At 40.5% G+C, this 23,750-nt stretch overlaps 1 protein-coding gene across 1 annotated transcript; it reads right to left on the reverse strand.

Moving 5' to 3' along the window:
• Positions 1-641: 641 nt before the first annotated feature.
• On the reverse strand, positions 642-21,794 carry LOC134489736 (bMERB domain-containing protein 1-like). Its single transcript, XM_063292587.1, has 6 exons — positions 21,486-21,794; positions 17,494-17,614; positions 9,707-9,780; positions 8,939-9,053; positions 7,672-7,745; positions 642-4,730 (listed from the first exon to the last, which is right to left on the reverse strand). The coding sequence occupies exons 1-6, from the start codon at positions 21,562-21,564 to the stop codon at positions 4,612-4,614; spliced, it is 582 nt and encodes a 193-aa protein (XP_063148657.1). The 5' UTR covers positions 21,565-21,794; the 3' UTR covers positions 642-4,611.
• Positions 21,795-23,750: the final 1,956 nt, after the last annotated feature.

Below are 23,750 nucleotides of genomic sequence, written 5' to 3' on the forward strand. Positions count from 1 at the left end.
AGAAAATTCAACTGCTGATTGGCTGGTGGTTTTCTGGAAGTTCTAGACATATAAAGAAATATAAACACATTCATGTATACTGTACCCAGATGACTAGATAAATCTGGAAATATTCAGAACAAACTGAATCAACCTAAGGTACATTGTAAATCAGATTCAGAGGAGTAGGGGGACTGAAAGGCTGATTTCTGGAAATGCTCATGGTCTCCAAGATAAATGAATCAGCCATCTTGCTAAAGCTAAACTGCTCTGACTTTGGCCAGTTCCTGTTAAGAAGACACCTGGAACCTCATATAAACCACCTTAAGTGCTATGATTCAAGAAATATGAGATATAAATGTACTAAATAAATAACATATTGGTGAAAGTAAGAAAAATAGTAGCTTGATACTGTAATCAAAATATCTTTCTTAGGAATCTGCAGAACCTGCTAAAGGATTGATAATAAATTGAATCACTAGACATTTACAATAGGTTCACCCCTCCTATATTCATATGTTTGCAAAATTTCACAGTGTCTATTCATTTTGGACCATGAAAGAATGTTTGCAAAATTCCTTAGTTGAACACACAAGGTTTATTAGAGGACCCTTTATATATAATAGCAGCATGGGAATCACTCTTTCACTTCATGTCACTTCAATTGTTTCACTTCATGTCACTTTTATAGCATTCATTTTTATGGATTTTTCTTGCCCCAGTTTTCATTTCCATTCTCAGATGGGCACATTCATGACAAGGACATCAAGGAACAGTCATCCTGCCCACACAATGGTGGTCTTTTAAATGTTTTACAGCAATAATATGGGACAGAGCCACAGAAAAAAACAAACTATACTGTACAAACAGTAACTGTAGATAGAAGCAGCTGCAAGGAATCAAGCTTGCTTTGAGGGAGACTTTACTTTTTTGTTAGACAGGTTTCACAGAGGGATTAACGATTGTAGACACTTTATAGATGTGGAAGAGAAGCTCATAGGTCTTAATGAGCTCACTGAATTGTGTCTCCATCACAGTGCTGTGCAGAATTCAACTCATGTATATAAATAAGAAGGTTATAGATGGAGATAGGATGGAGAAATGGATGTGAATCATCTTGATTTGCTAGTGACCTGCAGCTACTTGTAAGATTCCACAAAGAAAAAGATCATTGCAAAGGACTCTGACAGTACTAAATATTGCCTTTCACCCTGTTTCTCAGGGGTTGTGGGTGATAGGTGTTGTACTGTTAATTCAATTTTGGAAAACCTTTCCTAATTCTTTCCAGTACACTCCATCTTTCCCAAATTAACCGATACTAGGAAATGACTCACTTAAGAGATTCCTGGACACATAGACTGCCAATGAATTCCTTCCCTCATTCTATGCGCCAATTTGGAGAATCAACAGTATTTATATGAACAAAAAAGATGGTACATTTATGTTGGCTGAATTTTATGAAATGAAATACTGAAACCAAATTTGGACAGCTCCAACCAATTTGATATCAACAATACGCATGGATGCACAAGTGTTGGAAGCAGTCTCAGGTACATAGATTTAAGTTATACAGACATCAGTGGGGAGAGGCAAAGGACTGTGCCTCTTGTAAATGTGTGATCTCACGATAAAATTTTAGAGTTTTCTTTCAACATTCTTTCCAAATTTCATTCCATTTGGTGTGAGATTCCCTCAATGCTGGAGATTCAGTTTGCCCAGTGTACAGTTAAGACTTCTTTGGGGAATATGTGGAACATTCTAGGCCATGGATAAGTCAGTGGTACTTTCTCCCTCTTTCACATGCATCCTCAATAGTAATGCCATATGACTGTGCAGAAAAGATACACCATGCTTTAGGAAACAAAAGGCATGTCTGAGAGAAAGACAGAGACTTGGTTCTGGCCATCATTTTAAACACGAAATTCGAAAAAGACAGGGATCAGAGAAACTCAACACTTTTTTTTCAATTATGAGATGGGAAATAAGGTTTTATATTTCAGAGGATTTAGTGGAGGGTTTCATACAAAATCCTCAGATATCAAAAATAAAGTCAACTCTTTTGGCCACATCTTTACAAAGTAAATTGTGTGTATATAAGCCAGGGAAGCATATGGAACTGACATGAGACTGATTTCTTTGTAGGTCTGTTTAGAAAGCACCTGCAATATAAGAAAGTATGCATGGTTGTTACCCATCTATCCAGAGGGTAACATGTTGCATTATCTTGCCATTTAGAACAGTTTCTTCCTCCCCCGCACCCCAATCGCATTTTGATCACTTCCAGTTCATCTAGTTGGCCACTCTGTTGTTCATGTCTTGCAGCTGTGATTTTCATTTAACCTCATAACTGGAATGTGAAGCCTTTTTTTTTTACCCAAACCTTTGATCGATGTTAGTTCTCTGAGCTTGAATCCATTTTCTAGAAGGCTAGAAATATATTCCATCCACGTCAATGTTTTTTAGTCCTTCTTTAAAAAGCAGTGTGAAGCCCACTTATGTCCCAGTCAGGATATGTAATCTACACATCCCTTAGTCATCACCAAGCTTGTGACAACAGTAGTTCTCAGGAATACCCTGCAAGATTGGAAATAAGAAAGCCAAATAGGATGTGAAGCTAAGACAGAGGTTCCTGCCTTTATCTGGCTAAAGACAGCAGTTCAAATGAAGATCTGAATGCACAGAGATTCATTTTAATTTGAAAATGGAACACACTTTCTCAGCTTCAAATGACATTCAGTATCATAGACTACCAAGATTACAAGTTTTGGCCTTGCCTCTCCTGACCATTTTGGATATATATTCCTTCAACACTTTTATGGAATGAACAGTAGAGAAAGGTTAAAAGTCTCAAGTCTGCTTTGCCTAATGGTGAGTTTCCAGACTCATAAAGATTCAGGAGACTGTGATTTAAACAGCCAGTAGCAAGCTGCTCCAGTGTCAGCGAACAGACCCACCTCTTTGTTGGATCACTGGAAGGATGTTAGAAAGAAATTAAGATGACCTCTGTGGTAATGTATTAGGCGATAAGTTGGTTCTAAATGGGAAATACTGTCATTGAAATTATCATAATACCATCTCATTAATCTAATGAATCTGGCTTGGAAAAAATTACTTTCTGTTTGAGGCTTCTGCCAAAGAGATTGACCCTTGGGTGACTGCAGGAGACCTGAGGGAAAAGGAAGTGGAGAAGATGCTTCTGTCCTCCCACCTCCAGGTTTCCTGAGGCACCCAGTTCCTGACATTGTACAGTCATTAAGCTATGCAGAATATGAAGACATTGACATCTGCAGTAACTGCTTGGGAATAGTTGGAGGCACCTCAGGAGAAACAGCTACAGAGTGGGGGGCACAAGAAAAGTTTTCAACTATGTAAAAGCATGTTGTAGAGGAAAAATAGCAGCTGACTAGAGTAAAGAAACAGCTGAGTATGTAGGCTGTAGAAAAAATGATTTAAGTGTATGTTAAAGATAGCTTCTTGGTTTAAAAAAATATTGGGAACTAGGTCAGGTGATGCTGTAGAGATGTTCCCTAGAGGTTTTAAAGAAGGTAATGGATGAGCTGCTATGGATATGTAAGGATAGGCAATCAAACATTTCTGAGACTCTTGGGTTACTTAATACATATCCTTTGCCTTATAGCTTAATAGGATCATTTTCCTTTTACTGTAGTTAGTACCTATCCTTTTTCTTACACGTGTACCCCATCATGTATAAACATCAGGCAAAATTTGATTTGCCACATGGCAGAATATTGAATCCTGACTGGCACACAGAAAACATAGACAATGGCTTTCACACGGGTATCTTACAGCAGTTTTCACTTAAGTAGGAAAACCATGAGTTCTGAAGCAGTTCTTAATTAGTCATTGTCTTTGCTGTAAGTAGGGTAGGACTGAAGGATCAATCTCTGTTAATAGGACTGCTGAATGTAGTACTCTAAGAATAATGCTGATGTACTGCTGTCATTCTGCACATGGAAGTGACCTTTGTGGAGGTGATACAGACAGCTCTGGGTCCCACAGTTGCTAGGAAACTTCATTGGAGCAGGGCAGTGTGGATGCAACTTGATGATGAAGAGCAGCAATCCAGGATATTGGGAATCATTCTGCTGGCTCTTCCTGTTTTTAGAATATCAGGAGATGGAACAAAGTACTCAGTCCTTCTACGTGTATGTATGAGCATGAGTGTACCTGTGGATTGTGTCAGTACATTTCTGTACCTATGTCCCTAAAGCTTCTCGGGCTTATAAATCTGTCACCAACATGAAAACTACATCCTGACTTGGGATTGTGTGGGTTGGGGGACGTTCCTGTCCCTGTTACAATACGTCAAGGGGGAAAGCATGGTATTAAATATCTGTCTCTCTGTCCCTGGTTAGGCTCTCTCTCATGAGCATCTTGTGCTGTCTGCTTCTGATCTCCACCATGCTCTGGGCTGTGTAGACCTTTAGGGTCCTGGTGGCTTCCCTGTGTGCTTTCTGTCACCATACTGTCCACAGGGGAATCACTCATCTCTGCTCAATTGGCTTGTGAATCTGCTATGATTTGAATGGATCCGGTTGACCAGGAAGTAGGCAGGGCTTACCCATGAATAGATTTGTGTTTGGTGTGGAGGACGTGGCCCTCAGCTCCAGCCTACATGACTGAGCAGGTAAAGCCACAGCACTCCTTCAGGAAGATGAGGCCTGTCTTTGTTACATATGGTGGGGAGGTTTGTTGTCCTCTTGATGTCATCTTCTTATCTTTTACAGGAGCTATGAAGGAACATCCAGTTATTGCCATAAGAACAGTGCTTGACATACAGTTCTGGAGAATGAACTACAAACTGATCTGGGAAAAGGGGGGCTCTCTGTTGCCTGAGCAACTCATTAGGAGGGATTGAGTACTGGCACTGGGTCAGAACTAACTGAATGAGCATTCTGATGGCCTTTTCACAGAGGGGTAAATGCCTCTAATCAAGCAGTTTCCAAAATCACAGCATTACACAGTTTGGTATAGTGGTTAAGGCATCAGGTTAGAAACCAGGAGACCATGACTTCTAGTCCCACCTTCGGCACCAAGCCAGCTGGGTGACCTTGGGCCAGTCACCCCTAGGAAGGAGGCAATGGCAAACCACTTCTGAAAAGCCTTGCCAAGAAAATTTCAGGGACTTGTCCAGGCAGTTTCTGAGAATCAGACACGATCTAATGGATTTTAAAAATGCTGCACTGGTCAATATCTCCACTTCAAATATTGTGTCCAGTTCTGGGCATCACGTTTTGTGAAAGACTCAGAGAAACCATGATAGGGTAACAAGGGTGATCTGGCAACTGGAAATAAAATTTTACAAGGCAAGAAACTGGGTATGTTTAGCCTTGAGAAAAGTTCACTGAGACAATATGACTATACTTTTCTTGGATCAGAAGGGATGTCACAGGGAAAAATCTGTCAAGATCTGTTTTCTGTCATCCTAGAGTAAAGAACATGAAATAATGGTCTTAAGTTACAGGAAGTCAGCTTCCAGTAGAATGTTAGAAAAAAGTCATAAAATTAAGAGCAGCTTAATCATCCAGAGAAGGGACGCGGTGGCGCTGCGGGTTAAACCGCTGAGCTGTCGATCGGAAGGTCGGCGGTTCGAAACCGCGCGGCGGGGTGAGCTCCTGTTGCTCGTCCCAGCTCCTGCTCACCTAGCAGTTCGAAAACATGCAAATGTGAGTAGATCAATAGGTACCGCTTCGGCGGGAAGGTAACGGCGTTCCGAGTCGTCATGCTGGCCACATGACCCGGAAGTGTCTATGACAACGCCGGCTCCAAGGCTTAGAAACGGAGATGAGCACCGCCCCCTAGAGTCGGATTCGACTGGACTTTACGTCAAGGGAAACCTTTACCTTTACCTAATCATCCAGAGAGGTGATGGTTTCTCCTTCATCCTTAGAGATGTTCAGGGAGAACCTTACTCAATCTGCACTCATCTGGATGTGATGGCCTAAATGGTACCTTCTAATTCTATGTGAACAAAATGTCTGAAACAAAAGGGCCCTCTGCATTAGACCAAAGTTCCACCTGGTCCATCATCCTGTTTCCACCATAGCCAAACAGATGCCTTTTGAAACCCTCAAGCAGCACATGTACGCAATGGCAGTGAGTTCAAATGGCATGAAAGAATATTGTAACTAAAGGTTGGGAAAAACTACCTGATTGTATGAACTGTTGATCATAGATGATGGCTACCAGATATGGGCTGCAAAATTCCAGATGGCCACTAGATGGCAGCGAAGAGTTTGGGCTGTATTTCCTAACTGCTATCTGGTCATCTGAATAGCCCTACAGTAGACAGGCTACTTCAGGTTTCTGTGGGTAGGAGGGTGGAGGAGCACCTGAGAAGGGCTACTCTAACAGTGGCTTCCCTGCATGAGTTTGGCATTGGATTGTGATTCTGTAATTTTTATTTTGATTACAGTGCAATTGATATACAATCTTCATGCATGATTTTCCCAGTCAATGTAAGCTGATAATGTTACCTCTCTGGATCTAATCACAGGTACCCACAATTACAGCCCTTATTCCAAGGATATTGATGCAATAATCTTCCCACACAAATGTACACAAAATGACATTAAGACAATGCTGACAGTGCTAGTCAGCATTGCCAGCTTTAGAAGTGAAAGGAAAGGTGTTAATGGCTTGGCTGAAGAGATGGTGGGAGTGCGTATCAAAATTGCAGAAGACACAAATTGGGTGGAATTGCTAATATCTTAAAAGTGAGAAATAACACTCAAAACAATAAGGTTAGATCAGAGAAATGGGTTAAAATTAAGACAATGAAATTTAACAGAGACAAATGCAAAGTTCTTACTTAAGAAAGAAAAATCAGATGCCCAGGTATGGGATGGGGGATAGCCAACTTGATAATGATACTTGTGAAAAAGTTATTGGAATAGTAGTTGACTGCATTATTCAATTTGCCCACAGTGTGATGTGGCTGCAAAAAAATGCAAATGCAATCAACAGCATTAAGCTTCTGTTTTAATCAAAACAGTAATTATTCTATTCTGTTCTGTTCAAGCTGCATCCTGAGTACTGTGTCCAGTTCTAGGCATCACATTTTAAGAAGGATCCAGAGAAATTGCTTCAAAGAAAGCCAGTAAGGATGATCAGAGGACTAGAAACATAATCCTATGAAAAGAGATTGAGGAGCTTGGCTTATTTAGCCTTGGGGGAAAAAAAAAGATGGTGGGGATACGATAGCACACTTCCAACATGTGGAAGGTTGTCAGATAGGAAAAGGTCCAGACCTGGTCGCTCTCATTTTAGAGTGCAGAGATTGACTTTATAGAAGGGCAGATTCTGGATGAATGTTAGAGGAAAATTCCTGACTGTAAGAATAGTGAGAGAGTAGAAGCAATTATCTAGAAATATGGTGGGCTTCCTGTCATGGGGTGTGTGGAAGAAGCAGCTAGACATCTATCTCTCTGGGACGCTTTAGTTTGGATTCTTACAAAGAGACGGGCTGGACTCAGTGGCCTAAACCATCTCTCCCAAGCCTATGATTCTACAAGAATAAATATGCTGGATAAAATCCAGTAAATGATGCAAGCTCGCTCAATTTTGCTTAATACTGTGCAGATTTCTTTCGTTCTATCTTTGTGTAGGCTTGGTCACATTATCCTGTCCATAAAAAGTGGAAAAGGCAACTCCATATTCATGAGTACCTACTTGTTTTCAGAAGACAGGTTTTGGAAAGCTTGTTCTTTAAAAATTCAGCCATTTCCTTATCTTCTTCCCGTTCTCTGTGAAAAGAAGAAACAGGAATAAGCAGGTGTTGCTTATGTCTGAAAATATGATTACAAACAGGGAGAGTCTGAGTGATGGCTCTCCAAATCTCTGTGGGAAAAAAGCTACCTTTCTTTGATTCCTGAGTTCTCACATTGTTGACAAGACAATCTTTAAGGAGCAACAAAGGGAGGTACTTCAGTGTGATGCAAAACTATCTGCTCATTGCCTACATACTCTTGTTTCTTGTCCTTCTATGAAATGTTTCAAGATTCACAGTGCCTCAAAGAACCAATGCCACCAATTAAGAAGGTTGGGGTAACTTGCTGATTTTCTTGGGAAGAAAGCTTGTGATTTTGCTAAGATTGGATTCCTGCCTTGATTACTTTGCTGTAACCAACTCCCATTGCCACATTTCCTTTGGCAAAGTCCCAACTATGTTTTTAACAGTATGGTATGTTAACCCTCCTGTGGCGCAGAGTGGTAGGTGGCATTATTGCAACCGAAAACTCTCCCCATGACCCAAGTTCAATCCCAACGGAAGCTGGATTCTCTCTTGGGTAGCCGGCTCAGGTTGACTCAGCCTTCCATCCTTCCGAGGACAGTAAAATGAGTACCCAGCTTGCTGGGGAAGGCGATGGAAAACCATCCCGCTATAGTCTGCCAAGAAGACATCACGAAAGCGGCGTCCCCCCAAAGGGTCAGACATGACTCAGTGCTTGCACAGGGGACCTTTCACCTTTCATGATTAATGCAAAATTGGGTGTACAATACAGAAAATAAGTGAAAAAATTCTGGCTTTGTGTCCAAACTGTTCAGAAAGCAAACTGGTTTAGCAGAGGGCCTGCATGGTACAGTAGATAAAATATTGGCCTTTTTGCAGCAGCCTTGTCCAACCCAGTCCCCCATAGATGTGTTATGATAATTAGGATCCCAGAGCCACATTTGAGCCTTCTGAACCTAGATCTTCCTAGTGCACTTTTCCCCATCCTGGCATTCTCTAGCTTTTCTGGACTGCAACTCCCAGAAATGCTAATTATTGACTGTGCTAGGTTGGAATTCTGGGAGTTGTAGTAACACTGGGCCTCAGGTCTGCAGTTTTATTACAGGAACAAAAAGGAATAATTACTATGTGCCTTCTTGGAATGTTTGCAGGAAGAGAGGAACATAATGTAATCAAGAACTTTGCCAGGCAAGTTGGCATGTTTACCTGAGCCTTTCAAACTCTACATCATCCACAAGGAAATCTCGAGTCTCCACAAGTTTATGAATTTGTTGCATTAACTCCTCCTCCTTCTGTTTGTCTTCTTTTGATTTTTTATTTTCTGCAATATGGGGAAAACACATGTACAAACAAGTTTATTACAGAAGAGATATGCAGGTAAGATGAAGCAGATAATTCCCAGAGTGGAGGAGTTCCCAGAAAGATTATCTTGTAGATAGCGGCACCCCAGTTGTGGAATATTCTCCCCAGAAAGTTTTACTCAGTACTTGCCTTCAGAAACAGGGAAATACCTTGTTTCTGAGCTTTTAAAATCCATTTTAATCCTCCTGTCTGTTTTATGCTCTTTTTGCAACTTTATGACATTTTCTTGCCTGCTAATTTGAAGTTAATGTGGTTTGTGTTTTTGTTTGTATATTTCAGTTTCAATTAAGTCTTCCTTTTGTCAGTCTTCAAGAATTGCAAAGAAGATGGCCTGACATCTCTGCGACATGCGTACCTGTCCAGAAAACATCTTTCCTTCTCTGCATCTTCTCCTGGCTTGACAGTCATTGGGACAGAAAGTAGACATGGGCCCATTGTTTCCAAGCATAGCAAAATCCACTGATAGACCTGACTCGCAACAGAATGATGTGCAGCTCTTTCAACCATTGCTGCTGAATCTGAGTCTTGGGAGTTACATAATTCTATGGAAAAACAGTGTCTTACAAATCTTACAACAGTCTCTGGAAGAGCGACTCCATGTATTGGCCTTACCTGGCAGCGTAATCAACTTCTGTAGCTCCTTTTTCAACCTGCTGATTTCCTTACAAAGCTGGATATCATCCATCCTGCACAAATAGGAAAAAAAAAAGAGCAGAGCCCTAAGTAGGAGACACATAGAGAGGACATCTTTGTTCCAGAGAAAAGTCTTTACCTACCAGGTCACTGTTGGGAACAGCGCCAAGCAGATTAGACAGTTTTCCCAAATCAGTAATTTGATTCATGTAGTCGATTGATGTAGTCACTATTGCTGTGGAATATTTATTATTTATCGTTTTCTAACAGCAAATCTTTTACGCGTTAAAAAGCCTTCTAAATAGGCCAGAACCGTTTTTTTAACCAAATCTGCTTACCATTCTGGGTGCCAGATCAACCTGAAGATTATTAATGACTACAATATAATTCCCAACTAGGCTCAGTTCAAAGCTCTTACATGCAAAGGTGTTCAGTATAGACCTGTATCTGGTAGCTTATGGTGATGCTAAGTGTTACATTCAGCCAGCAAACCTTGCAAGTTTTAATCCATAAAAGCCAACTGAAAACAAATTAATTTGGGCACAGTACTGACATGGATATCTGGGGAGAAAATGTGGACAAAAAGTATTAAATTTACTCTGTGCAATAATTTAAGTGAACATTTTTATAAAATGATGTATAGATGACATTTGACACCCGTGAAACTATCAAAAATGTATAAGAATGTTTCAAGTAAATGTTGGAAATGTGGAAAAGAGGATGGTCCGCCTATTATTATATGTGGCGGACCAAAGAAGTTTGGTTGGTGATCCACAGGACGTTGGTGAAAATAATGGGAACCTTGTCAGATGAAACCAGAACTGTACTTATTAGGGCTTACGGAAGAAGAACTGTGTAGAAAGCAGTGTCTTATTGTTGTATATGATTATGGTGGCAAGATTATTATGTGCACAGAAATGGAAAAATAAAGAAGCTCCAAATGTTGAAGAGTAAATATTTAAAGTTGTGGATTTGGCAGAGATGGCAAAACTTATGTTTGAGAGAGCAAACTACAGACACTTCTATTAAAGACTGGAGTCCATTTCTGGATTATTACAAAAGTAAAGAAAAATAGCTTGATGATAAAGGGTTTTATAGCTTAAATAAGGGGAGATAATGGAAAATTTGAATAGTGACTGCAATAGTATAAAAAAATAAGAAATAGTTAATGGATCTGTGAGGAAAGTGAAGGGCAGAAGTGGATGATACGTTTTTTTTAAGTTAGATGTTTAGTATTGTACTTGCAGGTTTATGTTTCTGTATTGTGTTTCATAATGCTTATTTTATGTGTAGAATTTTAATAAAGTTCATAAAGAAGAAGAAAACAATATTTAACAAGCTACAGTGAACACAGAAGCCATACATGATTATGGAAGGTGCCATCTAGGTACTACACTTTCAATAGCAATTGCCTTATTTCTTCCAAAGGAAAATGACCCTGAATTTAAGACAATGAATCCCAAAAGGAAGTAGATGGAATACACACACACACACACACACACACACACAGAAATCTTGTCCAGAGCCCCTTTCCCCTATCTCCATTTATTTATTTATCAAATGTTTATCACCATCCATCTCCCCCCATCTGGGCAGTTTACAATAAAAATTAGGGTTGCCAACTCTAACTGAAAGAAATCCCCTCCTCCCCTTCCTGCAACAGGCATAAATATGTGGATATTGATTTCCATATAGTATATGTCCATATGTACATAGTGTCTGTGTGTATTTATAAATACTTGCCAGAAGCCACACACAAAGAAAGAGCCATGCCTGAAACTAAATAAATAGTAATTAATTGTAATTGCCTGTAATGTAAAATAGCCCATTTACAAAATAAAATCATCTTGGCCTTCATATACCATTCTTTCCATCTCTCTCTTTCTGACACACACATCACTCACACAGAAACATACCATTACACACACAAACACACACACAAACCCCAGCAGAGCTACTCCTTCCTTCTAGCAGAAAGAGTAGAGAATAAACAAACAAACCAGAAGGAGGGAGATGTGATAAGAGGTGAAGCATCCCAGGAAGAGCTCCTTCCCCTTCTCTGTCGTGTCACCTGCCTGATGAAAGAGGTCACTCTTGGAGATTCAGGTGGTCTTCACCCTGCTGGTTCTTCTTCCAAGCACTGAGCCAGCCTGTTGGGTGAGTCCATCTTGGTATTGTGGATGTATCTTTTAAGTCACCCCCAAGTGTAATGGGTTGGTTTTTAAATGGCTGTTGTTATTTCTGTTCTTAATTGATTATTAAGCCACTCTGAGTTGTGTATATCAAGTGGGCATGTGTATAAATAAATAACAATAAATATTAAGATATGGCTGTATTTGGAAAGCAAAAAAAGGAAAAGGGAAAACAAGACATTCACATATACAGTACTTCTTCACAATTCTTCATTAAGTGGGTGTAGGAAAACCACATTCCACCTATGAAAATATCTCCAAAATTCTCTGCTTTCAAAGAATTTCCAACTTTTACTAAATAAAAATGAATGAAATGCAGGAGAATGTTTCTGCTAAGCAAAAACAAACTCTTTTTCTGGTGTTTGGACTACTATCATTAGAATAAAGTCACACTTGGGAATGCTAGTTAGTCATCTCTGCTATAATTATTAAGTGTGGTTGGCACCAAGTTGACTGACAAGGATAGTTGTTCTGAAAATACAAATGTTTGAACAATAAATGGAATACCTGAAATATAGAAGAGATATATAGACACAACTTTGTGTACCAAACCATTCTGAACGACTTGCTTTTTCTAGCAAAGTACAAGATTATTGCTTGCAAACTATAAAGCCCTCTTCAACTGTAACTGGAATCACATTACAGGTAGTAAGTGGGACATCTCCAAGACGCCTTTCTCCATCATTCTCTGAACCATCTGAAAATTTGTTTTCCCCACTTAATAATGATTTAACATGATGGTTGGGAATTCTGAGGATTTCTGACAAGATGCGTGTAGAAGATTCCAGGCCGAGCAAGGCTGCACAGTTTGAAGGAGCTATCCATGGTACTGACCAAGGAGAAAGACCAAAATTTCAGGATTGGTATCCCATTGTAGTAAATCTATAGATTCGCACTGTAAATTTATAAATCTTTTTTTAACAATTAAGATTGCATTACATATACATGTAGGAGTAAACTCTGATGAACCTAAAGTGATAAATTTCTGAGTAGACATGTATTCCATTATACTGTAAATTCATTTTTATACAGCTGATATTTGTATAATTTAAAAGAGAAGTGTACATTGGCGCTAGACTCACCTTTTAAAAGGCTTGCTCCTATATAAAATTATAGACATGTACAAGTAATATATCTTGAAATAAAATACATTAAGCAAGAAATGTGATACTATTTCACATATTTCCTAAAAGGTCAGACAGCTACGCAGACCACAGCAGAAGCAACATGGATAGGCAATTCAGTTTCTGTGCTGTGTTTATACTTTCTTAATGGAGCACAGGCTTTTGCATTCCTCTTTCTGAATGGGAGAGAGACAATGTGTACTGTAAGTTTCTGCCTTACCAGACAAGCAAAATAAAACATTAGCTAGAGCCAGTTTGGTCTAGTGGTTAAGGCAACAGGCTAGAATCCAGGAGCCTGAGAGTTCTAGTCCTGCCTTAGGCATGAAAGCCGGCTGGGTGACCTTGGGCCAGTCCCTCTCTCTCAGACCAACCCACCTCACAGGGTTGTTGTTGTGGGGAAAAGAGGAGGAGGAAGGAGTATTTGGTATGTTCGCCGCCTTGAGATATAAAAAAAATAATAAAGGCAGGATGTAAAATAAATAAATCATATTTTTTTTCAGATCCACCTAGATCAAAGTTCTCAGAAGAATATATATTGATTATATAACACATTATTTCTTACAGTAGGAGTGGTTCTCATATCACACTAAACCAAACATGGCTTACTGGTTCTTAGTTTAGTTTGTTGTTGAAATTAGCATGTTGTCGTTTATTTTATAAACCACAGTTAAACAAACCATGGCTAGTTTTCAGTGGGAAGGAATTCAGTGTGTAAGAACTGTATATATAGAGTGTACCAGTTCCCTCTTGTCTACCTGAGAATGTTTCTGTATCAGTATCTATACAGAAAACTATACTGAATTCTGGCATGTCCTGAACATTCAGAGATGGGCTACTACCTGAGCAAGTAATAGTAGTAGTTGTAGTAAATATTACCTGAGGAAAGAATTGTCTGAAGCATCATTTAGTAAAAAAGATATGATGATAAGAGCAAGGGTATTTATTTACAGAGAAACATAAACTAAAAGAGGCTTTCAACACTGAAGGGGAAAAAGAATCTGCTGGGAAGACAAGGCTGGGCTGTATATTATAAAAGATACACAGAGTCAAGATGGTATGGGGGAGTAAAAAAGCCACAGTGGTGGCTGTGGTTGAAGCCCCACCCTTTTTACGTGCATCGCATGTACAAACATAAAGCAGAGCAGGGCTTCAATTATACAGCATGTCTGCCACCTTGACTATGTGGATACTCCCTCCCCTCCCCCCTCCCCCCTCCCCCCGAACGTTCCTAACAAGAATTGGTGGTGTGGCTGTCTGTGTGGGAGAAGTCATTAGATGTCAGCAGGATTTGGAAAGAAGACCAAATGAGAACATTTGGTGAGGTCTTAAAGGGAGATATTCCACCAATCAATTGTCACAGATGAGGTTTCTGTGACCACATCTGATCACGTTAAGAATCATTACCACACAAAGGGGGTTGGCGTTGTTGGGATGTCTGCTTTTCTCCACCTTTCAACTCATGAGGGAGCCTTTCCTTCTCCTAGAATACTTTTCCCCAGCCTAGTGAATGGGCAGCTGAACTGGCCATAATAAGTGGCCAGAACAGACTCGGCTTTCTGTAGCTTCTAGACACGATTACTGGAATACAATTTACAGGGTCTGTTCTTGGAGATGACTGAGAAATTTTAACCAGTCCAACCTTCCTGACAGGTGATTATATTTAACCTGTTTCATGCTAAGAATACTACCTCTAGAACCCACTTACCTATTGAAGCCTAGTCATAAGGCTTTAGACATGCAAATACTAACAGTTTAGAGTAAGGCTTTTTACAGTGGTTACCCCTAAACAGTGGAACCTGCCACCAGTAATGATCAGATAGACTTTCTTAGCAAAGCCTAAATAATTAGTTAGCTTTTGGATGAAATTCTATGGAAATTTAGTTTTGATTGCTGATTTATTATTGTCTTTTTGTCTTTTTTAATTATCTTGCATTTAAGCACTTTGAACAATAACAGCATGTGAACCCTTAATTAAATATATTAATCAAAACTGCCTAATGGCTAAATTAACTTGAGATGAGCTGCTAACTCTAAAACTTGGAATAGTCTTATCTTGGCCCTCAGCATCCACAGCTTAGTTGCTTCAGATATGGAATGATTCAAAGCCAGAAGGAAATAATGCTCTAGTATAAGAGCTGGAACTACAGAAATGTATCCTTATCCCTTCCCAAACTCAGTCTTAGAAACTTAACTCTTACCGCTGAGTCAGCAAAGAAAAAGGTGGTGGCACAACACTAAAAATGGGAGGTCCTTCTCCCACAGTGTCTTTAAGTCTTAACGTTTCCTAACAATCGTATTTTTTTCAAGCATACATTTCTTCAGTGCCATTTCTACATCAGTTTCTGAATCTTTTTGTAAAAGTCCTTCAGAAATGTGTACACATTTTATAATGTATGTCTCAGTGCAGAATGGATGCCTTCTGCTGTGCATTTTGTATCAGAGAATTCCTTCACAAAGGAAAAAGTTGAAGGACAGTTGTAACCTTGAGTTTTGGAAAGGGAAATTAGATCAATCTGCAATCTGCAATCAGCTGTAAATCAAATGAATCCCTTTGTTCGAATGTCATGGCACTTCAAACTTTTTTGTTTGTTTGTTTGTTTGATTGCTTATTCTTAGTTTTACACCCCAACTTTCTTTCAGGAGCTCAAGGAGACATATGTAGTGTTCCACCTCCTATTTTGCCCACCACAACAACCTTGTGAGGTAGATTGGGGTAAGAGAGGGTGACAGGCCAAAGTCACCCAGTGACCTTCTGTGGTTGAGGGTAGACTTGAACTTGGGTCTCTTGGTGTCAGTCCAACACCTTAACTGCTACAGCACGCTGACTTAGAAAGCTATCTTTCTGAATAGCCGTGATTAATGTAACATCACAATAAACTTCTGATTTTGCATAAACTGCTTTTCATAGACTCATAAAATCAGACGGTTAGAAATGATCTGGGAAGTCTTCTTGTCCACCCCTTGCCCATAGCAGGAATCCTCACACTTCATGCCAGATTGTTGCTATAATGTATCTTTCCCCACTTGGTGCCCAACAGAGGTTTTGGGATTACAGTTCCCAGAATTCCCAACTAGCAGGATCCCATCCTTCACAGAATAGGAACGGTTGCTATAATACGTAAAGTGAATACCTGGTTGAAATTTCTAGGAAACTAAAAACAAAAGGAACAAATATAATTCTAAAGCTTTGATGAAACCAGTTCATAAGAATAACAAATGATTCTGTCTTCCCAGTTTCAAAAAGTACACCAGAGAGATATAAAAAGCAACTAAAATGATCAAGGAATCTCCCCAAAATAGGAAAGCAAATGCATTTGGAAGTTCTGTATTTAGAAAAGAATTGAGACTGCGATTAGATGATGATTCATCTGTTTAAAAGCCTTAGCTTAGACAGAAGAAGCAAAATGCTTTCCCCCTTCTGATTTAATATTCAGTTTAATACTGAGTTTAATACTCAGACTCATCTAATTGTGGGACATTCTTAAGAAAACTCTGTATTAGACTATGCTGTGATGGCCATTAGCTCTGATGGCTTTAAAATTGGCTGGATAAAGTCATGGATATAGACTGTGTCGGTGACTGTTTGCCTGTGAAGCTAAATGTTTTGCATCAGAAAGTTTCTTTGTTTGTTCAATGTTTTATCTTCCAACCCAATTTAGCTGAAATGGCCCAGACTCTAAAGACCTTGCTATCTTGTGTTCATCTGTAAAAAAGGCAACGTGAGGCTGTTGGGGGAGGGGAGGGAAATGTCACTGGTAATTGATTGGGATATTTTGAGACAAAATACTGGTCTGCTTTCTTGCTTTTATAATCATGCTGTCCATGTCTGAACTCTTGAAAATATTCAGAGTGACAAGTTTGAAGGAAAATGTTCAGCTGCCAGAAGGGATATTTTCACAGATGTGACATGTTAGGGAGGCAGGAGAACTAAAGGACAGAATAACAGTAGCCCAGTCCATGATTTTCTTGGTCAGCTGACTGAGTTAATATTCAATCCCATATACAAATCCTTTGCAAACATTGCTACTCTCTGGGTTCTTTCCATATCAGCTTGTCCACTGAGAAACCTCTGAACATTGCAGAAATTTCTGAGGCAGGTTCAACAGTGTAGACTTTGAGGAAGAGAAGTTGGCCTGATTCTGTTGAGGGGTCTTCTCATGCAACAAAGCCTACAACTCTTTTAAGGAATGGGTTGCAAATGAGGGGAATGAAGACTGTAAAGACATGTTCAAAATTGCAGGGAGGGTCTTTCAGAAGCTGTTGATTTGACAGGGTGAAAGAAAATGAGGGGAAGAAAGAGAAAAATCTGGCAAGGGAGTCCAACATTAGCCACTTCTTGCTGCCTTACAAACTTGGGAAATGATACTCCTCTCCACCCCTGAAGCCTTACCTATTGTACTCCCCACCCCACTCCACCCAATCTACCCTGTTTTCCCAATTTCCAACTCACATGTACCGGAGCTCTGATTCTCTCCGCACAAGGACTTCCCTGATCCTCTCAATTTTGAAAAGCTCTCCTTCAATGTCATCAATAGTAGCTGTGGAGTCAGCCATGGAAACTATTTCTTCCCCTGAAGAAAAAACAGAAAAGGAACTCTGTTATTGAGAAGGATGGAGGAGGAAAGAGGAAGGGCTAACATCAGCCGATGCCTTGAGTGACTAGGCTGGAGATTTTTGTTGGTGGGACCTTGAGCAATTATATTGGCATTGAACCCAATGGAACCCAATCAATCTGAGAGATTGTAAATGTTTTTGTGAGCTACCCAGTGCGCTTGTGTATAAGATGGGCAGCCATATTAATATCATATCATAACATAACATAACATAACATAACATAACATAACATAACATAACATAACATAAAATATATACAAACTATAACAATTCTTCCTTAGTACAGTAATTCCCAGCATCATTAGCACTGTCAATCCCAATTTTACCCCTTTCCCCATGATATTGATCTTCTCTCATCTCCAGGCCATGATTTCCACAGCAGCATCCTCCACATCTTCCCAGCTTATCCCTATTTTTCTTTGTCCCTCCCAAAGGACCAGTCTTTAAAAGCCTTTGCCCACTTCTGCAGAAAAGCAGGTCACAGGACTTCCTACTGAGGCAGTTTGCTATTTAGAAAGTAGTGAGAGGGTTTCCCATGGGACTGGTGGAGCCTGAACACAACATTAATTATTTCCATCATCCTAGAATGGTCTGGCAACCCCACTTTTCCCCTGCCCCCATGACTGGCCTTGTCTCATTTCTGGCCCTTGATTTATCCTGTTTTATCTTCCTGTTTGCTGCATTGCAAAACACACACTAGTTGCACAATAAAGAGGAGAATGAAGACAGCCAGGAGGTCATTGCTATGCCAGCAGCATTTTCTGTTGCCCCAGCAAGGACTGGGTTCCTCTAAGGATCATTAGTGAGAAAAGGATGGATACTCCTAGGTTGAAATTATTGGTCTATATTGATCTCTCCCTGCCTGGATGGTTTGGACCCTAACTCTTGGATTCTGAGTTAACATGTTCTACATCCTGTCAGGATTTCAACTGGATCTAAAACAAAATGCCCAAATGGCAAATAACAGCTAAACACATGGAATGGCCCTGAAACACTGGGAGAATCTAGAGCATGCTTTTCCTCCAATCTAGATGCTGAGGGGATGTCAACCACAGACAAGCTCCAAGTTGTGTCCAGGGGGCACCTTTTTCTCTGATTTCATTCACAGGGTAACTCCACCTTTTTCCTTCCTTCCTCCCAACCTCTCTTAACCCAGGTCTCAAGAATTTAACACAAGAATTCAGCATAATCTTAGAGCTTCAACTCTTGCACCAAGATTGCAGTATATGTACTTGCATTCACATTTAGTATTATTTCCCTGAGGAACCACTGAGATGAAACTAACATTACTGGAAACTGAAATGCCTGAAGAGGCCTATTTTTCCTGAGATTGAGTAGGAAAAGGCCTATTTTATTGGGTCAAAGGAACAACAAAGAAGAGGCCCCTCTTTAAAGAAAATGCAACAGGGAGGAACAATCACAGCATGTCAGTTTCCAATTGCAGTGAAGAGGATGCCTTGATAATAAGGATGTTCTTTCATTGAGATTTCCATCATTGGTTTTTAAATGCTAAGGTGCCCTTTGTATTCCTTAGGGAACAGCTGTAGCTCAACGGAGGAGGAGGTGCTTGTCATACACAAGAACCTGGGTTCAATTCCTGGCATTTCCAGAAAGGACAAAGAAGCACTCCTGTCTGTAAATCACTGCCAGCAATACTGTGCAAGATGGACCAGTGGCCTGATCTAGAATAATCAGCTTCCCATGTTTCCGTGCTCCCCTCCCCACCTGGTCAGTATTGCTATTTATTGTTGTCAATCCCTTCTCTTGGAAATTATTCTGATGAAAGTTGGTGGTACATGCATTTCAAATAAAATAAGCAGGTCAACGAATCTAGCTGTACCAACAGGCTCTGTAGGCAGACTGAAATAGTGGGCATGGGTTACAGATGACCCCCAAATCATCTTGCCTTGCTTTGTGTTCTGCATTCACTGGATCAGCTTTGCCAGATATGGCTTGCTTGGAGAGAGAAGCAAGTTTGCAACTGCACTGCCTACATACAAAAATCCAAGGCCAGTTGTGCCATTCTTCTCTGCTTCACCAAAGCATGTTTGGCATGTACTAGCAGAGGCCAGTAACAAGGCCAGCATTCCATTGTTGGAGCCAAATGACCTCCCAACTGGGTCTGTGCTGGTGACTCAAGCCAGCAAAAAGGGCAGACTTTGAGTTTAGCTCCGTTGTGCTTGGGAAGAGTTCCTTTGGGCAAGAGAGAACAAAACTACAAACATCTGTCTTGTATAACTTTGGGGAAGAACAACTGCTTCTAAGTGCCTAACATTATAGTTAACATGGGAGAGCTATGTTTTGGGACAAATATGTCAAATATGAGCCCTACCATAAATTTCTATCTATCATTTTCAAATGCTGAGACTTTGATGCAGCCTAGGGGACACCCAAACTTCTACCAAAACTGAGTCATCTCCAAGAGTTAGAACACTTGATTCAGACTGACTCAAGACTTTTAGTTGTCTTAAGTGGAACAGCATGAAGATGGAGAGATGGCATGTTGTGGTGAACTCCCTGCATGTTCCAAAATTCCCACAGTCATTGCAGGAGATACTTGAGTGCACTCTCAGATTGCATGGAAGAACAGGAAATGGTTCAATACTTCTTGTTTGCATGCTGCTTTCAGAGTGGGAAGATAACATGGAGCTGGTTTACTCTGAGATGACCCAAACTCAGTGCCCTACCTAGAGCAAGTGCTCAGAGCCACCATTTAAAATGGCAGGGCCTTCTTTGACATGCAACTAAGTGACACTGGCACTTTTGGTTAGCAAATTTCTGAAATGCATGTACATATGCCATTTTCCTATTTTCAAACTGTTTTTGTGTTTTATTGCATAAATTTAGTAAGGCGGAGGATGGATGGATGGATGGATGGATGGATGGATGGATGGATGGACGGATGCTTCTCCCTTGGTTTAATAACATTTGCCATATACTTTACAAGCATAATTCCTTATAGCAGAAGAGGAGATGGATGGAAGTAGAGGGACAAGCAATGGGTCTGTTCTGTCATTAAGAAATGGAAAGTTTGGTCCTGGCTGTTGTCAGAGCAATCTTATTGCTTTCCCATTCACAAAAATTGGGGCTAGCACTGAGGGCATTTCACTGACCAAAGGAATCATAAATCCTTACCTGTAGCTCAAAGCCACATTTGGAAGCAGTAAATGAATTCTGTTAAAAACACAGAGACTAGCCTCAGGCACCCCAGCTCCATCCATGAGGATGCCACCTTTCTGGGAATCTCTGAATCATATGTTTTTAACTTCCAGGGACAATCTATGGCCCTTTAATTATTCCAAGATACTGTTCCTTTGGGTGCTCAGCAAACAAACTCCATCCTGCAATGACCTGTGCCAGATGCCTTTTTTTTTGAGGGGGGGGTAGTAAATGAAGAGGGATCAAAGCTTTTGGTTCCCAGCCAGATGTTCTTGCTCATACTTGTTTTCCTGTCTGCCTGTCACTACTGAATGCAAAGTTACTCTGTCTTGACTGCCAGAGAAATAGACAAGTGACCAAGAAGCCCCTCCTGTAATCCACAACATCACCAGGAGATGTGGAAGTGTGGGAGGTAGAGAGAGGAATGATCCATCAGTCTTCTCCTGACTACTATAAAACTTTCAAGGAATAGGAGACCATGCACAGGGAAATATACCATTAACACCTGCATGCCTATGTGCATGCTCATCTGTGCATGCATGCACCCACATACAAACATATATATTTCTCCTGCAGATGTGCAGGGATTTGAGCCTTGTTGCTCAAGGTAAAGGTCACAGAACTGAGTTGGTATTTCAGCAGTGCCCCAGGTGTGCCAAGCAAACTCACCTTTGCCTGAATCTGGTGCAGTCCACTTGGTTGACTCCAGGGATCCATACTGGGTGGATGCTTTGTTCTCCTTTTCCATCCTCACTCCTTGCTGTGGTTTTTAAAATCCCCCTTTCCCCCTTTTTTTAAATGGTCAGAATTCCCTAAGGAGGAGGACTTCTAAGGAGCACAGGTTGCCAGGAAGCTAAGCTCAGCTTTCGATCAAGAAATCATTCAGGGAGGAATCAAAAGAGCATGGATCTCAGCCAAGCCAGGTCCCAGCTTGGCAGCTGCCGCCCACCATCAGTTTCATACGGAGATGCTCTTGTACATCTGTCGAGGGATAAAGCAGAATCTGAGGCTGCAGGAGACTAGATGAGGGTCTATTATGACACTGAGAGGTGCCCTCTGGTGGTAAAAAAAGGCTCAGCAACTCGTTTTTATCATTTTAAAGACTTTCAGAAAACCAAAACACCGGTATTTATATTCTGCCGACTTTGCCCCATCTCTCTGCCTTCAACTACTCATTACTTGACCATTCACGCTGAAGAGTTCCTCCATGCAAAATTGTGCTAAACAGTATAAAACCACTTGCATAAATAGCTCTTGGTTTCTAGGTAAACTCAGCTAACAGCCACATTGCAAACTGAGCCCAACCTAAGTTGCAGATCGACTGCAAGATAATTTCTCCAATATTGTGGCACAAAGTATTGGATAAATCCATTTCTTCCCCAACCTTTTAAGGGAGCAAAGAACAAGAATAATCAGTCTGTATGACACAAAATGTAAATCTATCTGCATTTTGGAAGACCAGCTTTGTTCTTCTTCCCTGTACGTCTACTAGAGACATAACAATTGCTGAGCATCTCTTGAGCTTTATGGCCTACTCCCAACAACATTTTCAACAACTTTTCATTGTGTTCAGCCTCTGGTGGACCCTGTCCTAACAGTCAGGAACCACGCTGAGATGAGGAATAAGTCTCTAGTGTTTTATTACTGCTACATTAGATAGAAAATCCTAACAAACTGAAGAAGAGTGAGAAAACCCATACAGATAAACCCCAAAAGTCAAGGTGGGTCTGTTCTGTGTCTCTTTGAATGACTGCTCAACTCCTCACTACTACGCATGCGTTTTCCTCCCTGGATAGGGGCCCCCTCCTGCTCACCATCTGTGCTCATGACAGACCCCTCCATACATTGTTGACATCACACATGTACCCCATTAGCTAGAAATGATGCGTGCTAAATCCAACAAGAACAGAAAAATTTCCCCTCTCTATTCTTATATAATCTTGGTGGAAAGTGAACAAAAGTCTCAGATTTCTACTATCTTTACTCTCTTGTGAGTAGAAAAATTAAAATTTAAGTTTGCTGGGGCTTGCAATGAGCTAGTCGCTATAAAAGATGTTCATGTTGATTGAAAACTGTTAAGGATTTCTATTTTTCACCAAAGTCTGCAAGTTCCATCATTTAATATGTATCTGTAAATAATAATAATAATGATGATGATGATGATGATGATGATGATGATATAACATTTATCTGTGAAACCCCCCCCCCCCCCGAGTTGCTGGGAATTGGTGGTATAAAAATAAATGAAAATAAAATATCCAGAATGTGTTTACTCATCAGACCATCAGACAACCCTGGACTAAGAAGAGACTTAGTCCAACAGTCTCTTCATCACAGCAGGCCCAGACTCCCCCACATTTCTTCTCCACCTTAAAGTTTTCTGGCTAAACGGAATGGTGGTGAAGGCTATCTCAGACAAAGACATTGTCTTTGGCAGCTGCTGGGTCGAATCCAAATCCATTCACCTCTCATTTGCAAAATGTGCATGTTAGTCTTCTTTATGGTGGTAAACACACACCAGGAGTAGATCTTTCCTCATTTTGCAGTGATTGGTTTTGCAATGACTGGGACTTTAGTTCCTGGAGTAGATACTTCAAATCAGTGTTTCTCAACCTTGGCAACTTTAAGATGTGTGGGCTTCAATTCCCAGAATTCCCCAGCCAGCCATGTTACTTTGACTGTTGACTATATGGGTCGGGGGGGGAGGAGGAGGGAAGGACGAATTAAGGCACTAGAAGAAGTGTGTTAATATAAATACACTAACTGTATGTTTTGGAAGCAAGGAGGTGGATGGAATTCTAATTTAATTTTGGTTTTGGTTTGTTGGGTGGGAAAAAGGAAACAGGCAGTAGGGGAGAGTAATATTCGAAGGTCGGCGGTTCGAATCCGTGTGACGGGGTGAGCTCCCGTTGCTAGTCCCAGCTCCTGCCAACC

The sequence above is a fragment of the Candoia aspera genome, chromosome 2 (assembly GCF_035149785.1).
Source record: "Candoia aspera isolate rCanAsp1 chromosome 2, rCanAsp1.hap2, whole genome shotgun sequence".
In the NCBI taxonomy this organism is placed as follows: Eukaryota; Metazoa; Chordata; class Lepidosauria; order Squamata; family Boidae; genus Candoia; species Candoia aspera.